This window comes from Martes martes (assembly GCF_963455335.1).
Source record: "Martes martes genome assembly, chromosome: 11".
In the NCBI taxonomy this organism is placed as follows: domain Eukaryota; kingdom Metazoa; phylum Chordata; class Mammalia; order Carnivora; family Mustelidae; genus Martes; species Martes martes.
The window spans coordinates 100,818,466-100,831,036 of record NC_137899.1 but is presented as its reverse complement, the minus strand read 5'-3'; the positions used below and the strand labels follow the sequence as shown (position 1 = coordinate 100,831,036).

Below are 12,571 nucleotides of genomic sequence, written 5' to 3'. Positions count from 1 at the left end.
GATGCTCCTTAATGAGGATGTCTGGGTAATTTTCCAGGCAATGCATGGAATTGTCTTATAGAAATTTCAGTATTTTTAGAAAAAAATGAAAGACTTCTATGATATGTATATTTTATATTTTAAATCAAGATGTGGTAAAAAAAATTATTTGTGTGGGCAGGATTTCAACAGGGGGAGGTGGGGAGAGACCATTCCAGAACAGGCAAAGACACAGCAGGTTATAAGAAAGTTTGGGTGGAGACCAGAGAATGTCAGTAGATGGGAGGGGGGAGCCTAAAGCAAAAGCTTGTGGTACTGGTGGGTGAGGGGCAAAATTGTTATGTAAAGAAGACTAAAAAATTAGGTTAAAGCCTGGAATCATTTGTCAAGCTTAAGTACTTGAACTCTGCATTATAATGCATTGACAAACCATCATGGTGTGTAAGAAAAGGAATGACAGGACAGATCTGTAGAAATCTATCCTCACTGGGGAGGGCAGATGTCAGGAGGGAGGGAAGGAAGTGAGGGAGAAAAATTATAAGGCCCTCTGAATCAAGAATCCAAGGCATTGTAGCTAACGGAGCTGTCATGGGGGATAAAGAGAGAAGTTTGAAAAGATTTCATTATCTTTGCATTTTTGTTTCATTCATCTTTTTGCAACTAGTTGGAATTGATGCTTTCTCTGGGACTGTTCTGGTATGATGACATACCATAAGGAACATCAGAATAACATTTCTCTATATTAAAAATAGAGTGTTCTGTCAAGATAAACAGTCTATCTAGTGTGGGGACATCAGTGAAACATTAAATATGACTTCAATCTTTCTAACCTGGATCATGAAGAAAGTGGTGATGGCATTAATTAAGATGGGGAACACAGGAGAGGGCTTTTGGGTGAAGATGATGGATTTTCATTTTGACATATTGAGCTTGAGGTACCTTGGGTGATTCTGATGGATTCTTAATTAGAATTTACAAGTAGGGGTCCATGATTTTGGGAAATCTCCTAATTACATTTAGTTGAAGCATGTGTATAGGCTGGAATTTATTTGAAGCAGATATCATTTGTTCTCATATAACTCTCCTCCCATCATCTTTAGGAGAACTGAGAACCACGGAATGGAAAGTGAAGATGATGCTTCCTTATGAGTTCACTTAGAATGGGAGGTGGCAAGTCACAGGTGATGCTGATGGCTTCCGGGAGGTTTATAGGATTGTTGATGCTAGAAGAGCCCTTAAAGATGGTCCGGCTTGCCCTTCTTATTTTCCAAGGGAACGTGATGGCATCTGGGGAGGTAAAGCAAGTGGTCTTGGGTCGCTCAGCCTGAAATCCCAGTCTTTATTTCTCTTGTTGAAAAATCGTTTCATTAACTTCTTTTTGTCATTCAATCATTCCAGATTTTCTCACAGCAGGGTTTTTCTTTTTCCATTACTGTATATTTATATGCAGTAAAATGTGCAAATCTTAAGTGTTCAGTTGAGTAAATTTTGACATATATGATCACTCCTTGGATCAAGATATGGAACATTTCCACTATTGCAGAAGGCTCCTTTGAGGCCCCTTCCAGTCAACGTTCCTAACCCCCAGAGATGGCTACTGTTCTGACTTCTATCTCTGTGGACTACTTTGGCCTATTTTTGAATGTCACGTAAAAGATATCGGTATATGTTGTAACGTACATACAACGTAATGTCTGCGAAGGAATCCCGTCTCTTAACATTTACTTACTTTTTATTGTCCTAAAATGCCTTTACTTGGACTCCGTAAATGGGCTGGGGGGCTACAGTGGAGATGCTAAGGGCACAGGAGCCTGCAGGGAGGCTCTCTGGAGCTTGTTTTCTGGATTCCACTTGATTTTCAGAGCAGAAGTGGAGTCCCAGTGGACGGACAAGCTATCTCTTTGGGTGTGACCCATAACACCCAAGGTAATGGATAATTTTTCACATCAGGAGGACATCCTCCTCTACAGTCTACCCTTATAACTCTAGGATACCTTTGCCCAGTATTCAAAGGACTGTCCCCTCAGGGAGAAGGGCAAAGAAATCTGAGTAAATGTAATCTTTGTTATTTACTATTTGTCTATCTTTTAATACTTAAAATGCAAACAGCTAATACATTACATAGCTTTAATGTAGCACAAATTTCCTCTTTAAAATTGCATCTCTGAACTTTTTTGGGGGGTCTATAATAGAAATCAAAAAACTACATCAAAGATACAGAATTTTTTAAATTAAAGAATCACAATAATGCTCAGGCTTTTAATTTATTTATTTTTTTTCCCTTAGGTTTTTTTTTCCTTATGTCTTTTAATGACCAAGTCAGAATCATTCTTAAGATCCCAAACCTTTCATAGAGACTGAGCTCATACCTAGACTTGCAAAGTAGTAGAACCACTAAAATTCTTCCTAAATCTATGTGGATAATCCAGGTTGGTTTAGACAATTAAAAGAAAATTAATATAAATTAATTAGGAGCCAACACCTGTTTTGTATTAATAATAACTCACAATATATATAAAAGAAAAAAAAAAACCCTAAATAGCATCCCCATGGCAAAACAGTCCAGCTAAGTGGGGTCAGACATTTCTCATGTTTATATTAGTGAAGTTCTTTAATATAAAAGTTGTTCCAATTCTGAAATAAATTGCTGTTAGTTTATTTCTTCTGATTCATCAATTTCTCTGTATTGCAGAATATTTTCTCTCTGACTTTCTCAAGCATGTGTATTGCAGAAGGCTGCATCTTGGAAAATGAAAGTTTTTCCTTAATACTTTTTCCTAAGATTAGCAGGACATTAGACTGCTACCTCCACATTTTTGTGGAGATATTCCTGCGAAATGCAAATATTTTCTCCAGCTCATCCTGATATCTGAAAAAGCTCAAACTTGGTGAACACAGGAGCTTATGCTAACGTATTACAACAGTTTCTGTTGCTTTTCCTGAATGTTTCCTGGTCAGTGAACACGTCCTTCAAAAATTTTCCACCGTGTCCAAAAAGAAAAAAATGTTTTCCCCACTGTTTCCTCTGAAATCTCTTTTAAATTGTTAAGCAAAAATAAAAACTTAATGTGTAACTATCAAAGGTGATGGATGTTAACTAGACTTACAGTGGTGATCATTTTGTAATATATAAAAATACTGAACCATTATGTTGTACACCTGCAGCTAATACAATGTTATATGTTAATCATCTGTCAATTATAAAAAAAAAAAAAAGAAAAGAAAAAAGTAAAAATACCTCCATGGTCACTGTTTATCATCAGACAGTGCCAACAGTCTCCTGACTGCAGCCCACCTTCGGGGAACCTACTGTACCAACATCAGCACTGCAACCCCTTCTCCCAGTGACGTCAGGGGTAGGCAGGGTGGCGTCCCCCTGTGACACACGCTCACTCTTCCCATGCTTCACGTTGTCATCGTTTGGATCCGGGGACTGGAACATTCGGCTCACAGGTTCTGTGTCCACTCCACCCACTGCCATCACCAGTCCGGGTCCCAGCGGTGATGTGGATGACCTGCCAACCCTCTGGCCTCTTCGTCATTCCCTGATTTTCTCCACAGCCCTTCCATACCACCTACAATCCCCCTTGCATGGCCAGACTCTGCATCTCAGACCTTCTTACCACCCCAGCTGCTTTCCTGTGAGATCTCCAGCTCCAAAACTTCACCAGCCATCATCTTTCCTTCCACATTTCAGTGTATTCTGTGTCATTGTTTTGAACAGCAGCCCTTCCACTGTGGTGATCCCCTTCTCCACCCAGATTTTCCATGGTTCTCTATGTAAACTAGCACCTCCTCTCTTCCTCTCATTTGCCCAACAAACTCCTATGGCCTCTGCTGTGTGCCAGGCAGTGCTCTGGCCCTGGAGAGGCAATGGTACTAGGTGCTCCATATGCCCCCTCCCTGGTGTGGGGTGCAGAAACCCCCTTTTTTGAAAAAAAAAAAAAACAGATTTTACTTATATATTTGACAGATCGAGAGAGAGCGCACAAGTAGGCAGAGCAGCAGGCAGAGGGAGAGGGAGAAGCAGACTTCCCGCTGAGCAGGGACCCTGACGCAGGACTTGATCCCAGGACCCAGGGATCATGACCTGAGCTGAAGGCAGAGGCTTAACCCACTGAGCCCTGCAGGTGCCCCCAGAAACACCTTCTGATGTATCCACACCATGTAAGACTTTGGCATCCTGAGCCTGAAATTCTCTTTCTCATTCATTTTGAGGCTCAGTTAAAATGATACAATGTCTAGAGGACCTTTTCTTATTCTCCAGTCAGAATCAACTGTTTGTGCAGCTGGGCCACCACTGTATATCACTTGTGTTTCTAATGTTTATTTCATCTTGCCCAAAATATTGTTTTCTATCCTAGTCTCTCCCACTGGATGGTGTGCGCCTCTGGGATGGGGCTGAGTCTTATTCTTCTTGAGGTCCTCTTTGGCACATACAGGGGAGCCAATAAATATTGGCTGTAATACCTAGACTGATACATATTTAGAATCGGATCCGGGGCCAAAATACCTCCATTGCTTGTATCATCCATCACACTCGTTCACAGAGCCAAGTGCTCGTAGTTCTCACACACCTGTCACGTTCCCCATCCCGACACTTTCGTTTATGCTTCTGTGTGCACCGTCTTCTCCTCCTAGAATTCTTTCCCCTACCTCTTCGTCCAGCTAACGTCTTCGCCTGCTCTTCCTGACCTAAACCAGGCATCACCTTGTCTTCCTCCTCATCCCCAGGAATGGCTCCTTACCTCTCCTCTAGAAGTGTACAGCGCCTTAAGGCTATCACTGTGACTCACTTATTGTATTTCAATGATCACAAGCACACTATCTGGAATCAGCTGTGTGACTGTGTAGCCCTAGTTCTCTCTTCTTTAAAATGTGGCTAGAACTTGCTATAAAACCTAAAACTGTTACTACCTATAAAAGCGTTAGAACAGTGCCCGGAACTTAAGAAAGGTTCAGTGAAGTCATGCATCCGTACTGTTATGAAAGTGTCTGTCTCCTTCCCTAGGTGAGGATGTTGGGTTCCGTCATCTCATCTTAGACCCTTTGAGGTCTACCCATGCCTCTGCCCCGGCAGGTGCTCTGTAAGTGGTGGCCTGATGATGGGACCATGGTCCCATCATCAGGCCACCACTTACAGAGCAGAGTGATCACTATCGTAGCCACAAAAGGGTTCTAGACAAGTTAAGTTGTTCCCTAGGGGCAACTCTGAAAGACTAAATGGATCTATCTACGGTGGTTAGTGAATCTTTTTGGGGAAACGTCCCTCTGCCATCTCAAAAATACTAACAAACACACAAGCAAACAAAAACAACAAACGCAAAATCATTTCTGATTTGGAAAGTGACCCCCACGTTCGTGGCTTATCGTCTCCTCACTCTGACCTGTTTCTCTCGGCCCCTTCAGAAGTTCGGATTCTGGATTGCACTCATTTCCCCCTCCTTGGGGCCCCACTCCCCAGACAGACCCCTCTCCCATTCCCCCAATCTCTTCTCGTTTGCCAGATTCTCCTCCTTACTATAATGTGAGCTCAGGTCTCCACCACATACAACAGCTGCGAGAACAAACAAAACCTCAGGCCCCGATCCCTGTATCCACCTCCACTCACTCCACAGGCTCTTACTTTTGGACAGTGACCACTACATGTTAAACTTGACAGATGCTTTAAGTCCTTAGTTTTGTGACCTCTCAGTTCGGTAGTACCAAACACTCTTTTTTTGTTCTTCTTGAAATCCTGTCTCCATCTGATCCCTGGGATATCACTGTCTCCCTACTTCTCTGCTCATCTGTTACAAGCTGTTTTCTTCCTTAAATGTGGGTCCCACTCTCAGACATCTTCTTCCCTGTCTCTATACATTTGTCCTGGGCCATCTCATTCATGCAGAAGGCACCAGATACTTATTTCCTGATGGTTCTCTTAGTGATGGTGACTCTCACGCTGTTTATTTCTGACTCCAGCCTCTCTGTTGGGATCTCGTATGATCGCCGCCTTTAGACGTGGCCTTTGGGATAGACGCTACCATAGCCTGTACCTGTACAAGTGCTCCACCTGCTCAATCGTCAAATCCAGAAACACTGGTTTCATTCTAGAACCTTCCTTCCTATTTCATCCTCACAGCCATTTGGTAAAATCAGTGGACTCTAGCTCCTCAGGGTCTCTCATATCTCTACCCCTATGTTGCTGTCTCCCCCTTCCATTCCCCCCGCCTCTATCTTAATACAGGCCTCCCATTGCTTCTTGACTGTCTTTCCATCTTCTCTCTGGTGAATGCGAATCTGATCGCGTTCTGCCCCTGCTCACTGTAACTGTCAGGGACAGGTCAAGCAAAATCTGTCCCCTGAGCCCACAGCACATCGAGTGCTCTGTCCCCGGCTCTCTGCTCCCCAACACACGGGCTCCCTGCTGTAGCCACTCCCTGCTGAGTCCTTGGGTTCTGCCTCCCAAGCTTCACCTGCTGGTGTGGCCCCTCCTGCCACGCTTTCCTTCCCGATCTCCGCTCCGCCCCACGTTCGTCACTTTCCTGGCTCCTGCTCAGAAATCACAATTTAATTACAGCGTCACACTCCCTGGGAAGCACTCCTTGTCTTCCAGTCAGTTTCAGTCCTCCTCCTCGGAGCTCTCAGCCACCTCAATGTCTTCTGGGAGGTGGCGTGGTCTGGTGTTAACAGCAATGACTCTGGGACAGACGGAAAATGTTTGGGGTCAGGCACCAGCCCTGCCACTTCCTAACTGGGTGATCTTGGCAACTTACTTGCCCTGTGCCTCAGTTTCCTCATTTGTAAGGCAGAGATGTTCATGGGATTGCCCACGTCAAAGGTTGGTTAGGATGTGAGATGATTTACATAAAATCCGTGCAACAGTGCTGGAGACACAGTGAGCCTGAATAAAGCTGAGCTATTTTTATTATTATCGTACCTACTGGTTTACTTGTCTACTTTCCAAAACAAACAAAAAGAACTCTGATTTCTCTCTGAGGGAAGGGAGCCATGACTATGTTTTTTGACTATGTTCCCTCGGCACCTCGCACAGCATCTGGAACGTTGTAGGCACTCAATGAACACTCACTGAATGAACGAACACATACAGACATTAAGTGAAATATAGCCTTAAAATTGTACCTGTAAAGTATGCTAATGAGTAACATCCGTCTAATTTTATCTTGCGTGTTTTCTGCCTTGCACAGTAAGATGTTGATGATATCTCATTAACTTAGTGTAACTGACTCACTGTTCCCAGAGTCAAGAATCTTCTACTCCTGACAGGAGGGCACGATGTAGTTAATTAACAGAAATGTTATTCTGGAAGCCATGAACTGCGTAGGCATGAACTGTGACAAAATTCCTCGGGGACACAAGCAAAGAAACAAAATTTGAATTCCTATCAGAAAGAGATCAGAAAGCCTACCAAGGTAAAGGGGGAAAAAGCAGCAGAGACAGTTTTTTTAAAAGCGTGACTCCAGGAACCATCTTTCCTGAGCTTTCTGGCCGGGAAACCAGTCAGGTGTGCAGAGCACCTCAGCCATGCGCGCGCAAGAGACAGGTGGGGATAGAGCGTGTCACCTCCACCCACGGCCCATGCTTCCTGCAGAGAAGAGTCTGGAGTAACGTGGTAACTGGGGCAGCAGCAAGCCTTCATCTGGCCATTTTTCCTCCATGTTCTTCAGGAAACCATTGCTTCTTGTTTGCTTTGAGGAATTTTTTCTTAAATACAGAAACCTGTCCTTCTTCCTCCTGTAGGCTCCTTGGAACCTACAGGAGATGCTCTAGTATGGTGGGTATTTGATGTCTCTGCCACTGGGGGATCTCACGTCTGCCCTTAGGAATTGGCAGAAGCTCTAGAGACTCCAAGTGGAGGCCAGCCTCTAGTCTGAATGTCCCCCCCTTCTTGACCAGCGGGAGGCACTCTGACAAAACAAGACCATCATTCTCCCTCTGCATGGAGTTTTCACCTGATGGAAAGCCTGGGGAAACTCTGAGCTTCTCTGAAGATGTTTCATCATCAGAAATAACTGAAATTCTACCATGCAGGTACTAAATAGAAACCCTTGCTCTGTGCATACTTGGTTTGCCTGCTTTCCAACCCAGGCACAGGCTTACAAAACAAAGACAAGGCAATTTTATAGAAGCATATAGCATTACTCAAACATGGATTGTCAGTTTTCTTTTTTGCCATGAGGTATTTCTAAAATACAATCCAACCAATGTAGAAGTTGGAAAATAGTTTGAATCTATTAATTTTAACTGTGGAAATGAAAATCCTTTTAAAATAATTCCAATCCATAATTCATGTAAAGAGAGGATGGCTCTTTAATTACTTTTTTGTTTTTGAAGATTTTATTTTTAAGTGATCTCTGTACCTAACATGGGGCCTGAACCTACAACCCTGAGATTAAGAGTCCCAGGCTCTACTGGCTGAGCCAGCCAGGTGTTCCTGACTATTTACTTTTTAATTCTAGGGCTAGAATATTTTCAGTTTTCCTTTACATCTATACTGAGCAGCCCCAGGGATATGATCATGATACCTCCTAGATACTGAAATAAATGCTTTATGAGTAGCCATATTCTATTATCGTAATGGCCCCACAAATTACCACCCCCATTTTACAGATCAGGAAATCAGGGTTCTAAGAGATGAAGCAATTTACCCAAGGACTTGGATTTCGACCCGAGACTATGAATTCCAAAGACTGCTAATCACAGTTCACTATTTTACCAAAAGAATCCCATGGGACTGTAGCAGAAAAAAACTTGCCTGAGATTCCCTTTTTAAAAGACCATATTGCATAATTGCAACTACAAAAAGAGAAAAACACGCCATCAGATATTTCTGGGAAATGGGTTTGGTATCGTGATGCATAAAGGGCAGAGACTGGGAGAAAGGAGACACTTTGATGTAGGGAAGGGATACCGAGATTTTGGGGAGAGACATGGGACCTTGACTTGCGTCCCCATTCTGTCATCTATGCTGATTCTTTCTTGGTCTGAACGGCCAGGAGAGCCCGACGTGTGCAAATATTCGCCAAACCTGGGAGCGTGTGGACTGTACATTCCGGAAGCTAATCCTCTGCCCCGAGGATAAAATGGCTTTGGAATAATGAGAACTGCCCTTCTCACCCCCCAGTGCACCCCCACCTTCCACAGATGGCATTCCCCGAGCCACATGACCTCGGAAGGGTCTTTGGGACCCAAGGCAAGCTGCGCTGAGCCAGAAAGCATCTGCTCTTGCTCTGACGATGTTAGTTTCTGCGCCCTTAGCTAAATAAATTCAGAACGGAATCCTTTAGAGGGTGTGTGGGTTGGGGGCCTCTTCTGGAAAGCTACAGACTCGAAAGTTGCTACGTAGAACTCAATGCTGTGTCTACGCTGCATCATTAACTCATACGGACATTAAATTTTATGATCCCTCTTTTCCTTTGTATTATTCCTCCCACTGTCTTATGTTTTACTCCTGATCATTTTACACAATCCTCTGTCTCCTCTTAACCCCGAATCCTTGGGAAGGAAACACACGTATAAACTTTAAATACACAATCTTTCCCCGTGTTGTGGGAGCAATTTACTCTCCCAACTTCTTCCTTGGATAGCATTGCATGGGAATGTCTGAATGCACCTGCTTCCTTGGGACCAGCCCGAGGTGGGGTGCTTAGGTCCGTCTCGAGTTTGTGTATCCATCTTCTGGCACCATTGCCGGAATGAAGGCGACCACTGATGTTTGGATCCAATGACACCACATAATCAGGGTCGGGATCAGCCGGAAGTACCAAGAGAGGCTACTGACGAGTTGACAGAGAGTTTGTACTCACATTTCAGCTCGAGTTTGATGAAATCCGTGTTGCCCAGATTTTCCAGAAACACTCCCCGGGGGATTAACGTTTTGAAGTAGAAAGAAATGTCGGCACTAGTTTCCCCTTGGAAAGTAGAGAAGTGCAGGTAGGATGATGGATTTGGGAAAGAAGCAGCATTCCAGTAGTTCCCTGTGGGGGGGAAAAAAACAGGGTAATTTATACCTTGATCATGGGAGTAACGAAAAAGAGCCATTTCTTGAGTTTTAACAAGTTTCCATTGGCAATGGCTCGTTTCCCTGTATCCTGCTGCACATCACTGCACAAAATCCCCACAAACTTATTTTTGACTTTCCCGAAGTTCTATGTGTGTGTAAGAAAGTGTTTTATTGATGATCGAGAGTTGGGGCTCCTACCAAGAGCAGCCGTGGAGGGACGCTAGGGAGTAAGTGCCACAAGAGGAGAACACGGAGGGACACCGCTTGGCACAGCCTCTACGGGTTGGGGCTGTTTTGAACTTGCGCATATGTACGGTGGCTTAGGTTTGGTGTAAGAAGCATCTGGGCTAGACCTAGAGGGACAGAACAGGACTGGGGTCTTTGGTATTCTGTTCTTGCTTCTCGTCCACCTTTGAATAACCAGTGCCTGCTCAGTCACCCGGTACAGGTGTTGCAGGGATACAGTGTGGGGAAGGGGGTAGCTCTGGAAAGAGAGGCGCTGGCGAGAGGCTGGATGACGAGGGAAGGCCATCACTTTCCCACCCCTCCCATTTAAACCTCCACAGGCTCATTGCTATAAAGCGAATGTCTCCCCGCCAACCTCTTCCTTCCTGGGGATTTCAGGTGCGGAGTGCTGAGCGGAGCCCACCATTAGCCTCTACCCTTGAACCCATTCGGAAGACGGGGTTCTATACTCCTTCCCCTCCTTGCTTGATCCTAGCCAGTGTCCACAGCAGAAAAGCAGTTTACAGGACAAAATGAAAACACCCAACTAAACTATACGATTCACATTCCATGAGAACAGAAGGGCCAAGAATTCATACAGCCAGGAGCTGACTCTTGATTTTATCTCCAGGGGAGAAATTCCTTCTGAACGTGCACATTTCTGAGTATGTTTACTGTCATGGCTAAGGTCTAAAGTACAGAAGCACACTTTCAAATAGCTCCCAAGGCCTTTCCCCGTGACACTACACTCATCTTAACATCATCAGTTTAGGCCCAAGATGGAGTCACTCATGCTAAGCCCCACGTCAGCAAACCCAAACTTAATGAAGTTCTAACCCCTTGCTCTCCCAGGAAAGAAGGCTCAAGTCAACCAGGAGCCTTTTGTCTACACAGCATGCATTACCCCGACTGGGATCCAAGCCTCCTCTTTGCTCCATACAAGGGAAATAACTCTGCTTTAGCCAATCAGCACAAGTGCAACTTTCTTGCTCTTCCTCACTTTGGTCGAGAAAAATCACTTTCTTTGCACAGCTCTTCAGAGATACCTTCTCTCTGCTAGATTAGATGCTTCCTGATTCACGAATCACTGCCTAAAACCCTACTAGGTCAGGAAATTGTCTGTGAAAAATTTTCTTCTAACACTTGAATTTTTTTTTGTAACTTTACACTGATTTTTGTTATATCTTTCCTTCAGAGAACATGATTGATCAATTAAGTTCACTCTACTCATTTTTATACTATGTTTTTTCCTCTTTCATGAAAATTATGCATATATACAATATTAAGTTCAACTGCTATTCTTTTTTTTTTTTTTTAAGATTTTTATTTATTTATTCGATGGAGTGAGAGAGAGCACAAACAGGGGGAGCAACAGGCAGAGGGAGAGGGAGAAGCAGGTTCTCCTCTGAGCAGGGAGCTCGATGCGGGGCTTGATTCCGGGACTCCAGGACCATGACCTGAGCTGCAGGCAGACGGCTAACCGACTGAGCCACCCAGGCGCCCCTCAACTGCTATTCCTTTTTTTTTTTTTTTAAGATTATTTATTTATTTATTTGACAGACAGAGATCACAAGCAGGCAGAGAGGCAGGCAGAGAGAGAGGAGGAAGCAGGCTCCCCGCTGAGCAGAGAGCCCAATGTGGAGCTCAATCCCAGGACCCTAGGATATGACCTGAGCCGAAGGCAGAGGCTTTAACCCACTGAGCCACCCAGGCGCCCCTCAACTGCTATTTTTTTTTTTTAAGATTTTATTTATTTGAGAGTGAGCAAGAGAGACAGAGCATGAATGGGGAGGAGGGGCAGAGGGTGAGGTAGAAGCAGACTCCCTGATGAGCAGGGAGCCCGATGTGGGGCTCGAACCCAGGACCCTGAGATCGTGACCTGAGCTGAAGGCAGACGCATAACCGACTGAGCCACCTAGGTCCCCTCAATTGCTATTCTTAAGTAAAACTACTTTTGTGTTGGTACTGCTATATTTAAACCATAATTTTACATTAAATATATAATATTACTGTATGAGCTATTTAAAAAACCCTCTTATTTAAGTCACTTCATTTATTTTTGTTTTTAAAGACATTTAGGAGATAGTGACATCTAGATGAGTGAATGGCAATTTAGAACCAGTAAGTCAGTGCAAAATATGTTTGTAAATGTCTTCATTACGGTAAAACAGTGGTGTGGTGCTGGTCAAATCCAAAAGTCTTAATGCAGTTTAGAACTTTTTTTTTTTTTTCTAATTGCAACATCATAGCTTTTATCAGGAGAAAAATAGACGAGTTTCCTCTTAGGCAGAAGAACATGGTATGACATTGGTTAGAATAATGCCAGAAAAGAAAGAATCTTAGTTATTATGTAAGTTGCTATCA

General features: G+C 43.8%; 1 protein-coding gene across 1 annotated transcript in view; it reads right to left on the bottom strand.

Moving 5' to 3' along the window:
• The window catches only part of CNTNAP2 (contactin associated protein 2), a gene marked incomplete at both ends in the record, with an annotated part of 1,866,690 nt that overhangs the window by 145,655 nt on the left and 1,708,464 nt on the right, over positions 1–12,571 (bottom strand). Inside the window, 1 exon segment of the mRNA XM_080819035.1 lies at positions 9,786–9,956. Coding sequence (XP_080675161.1) covers positions 9,786–9,956 — 171 coding nt within the window.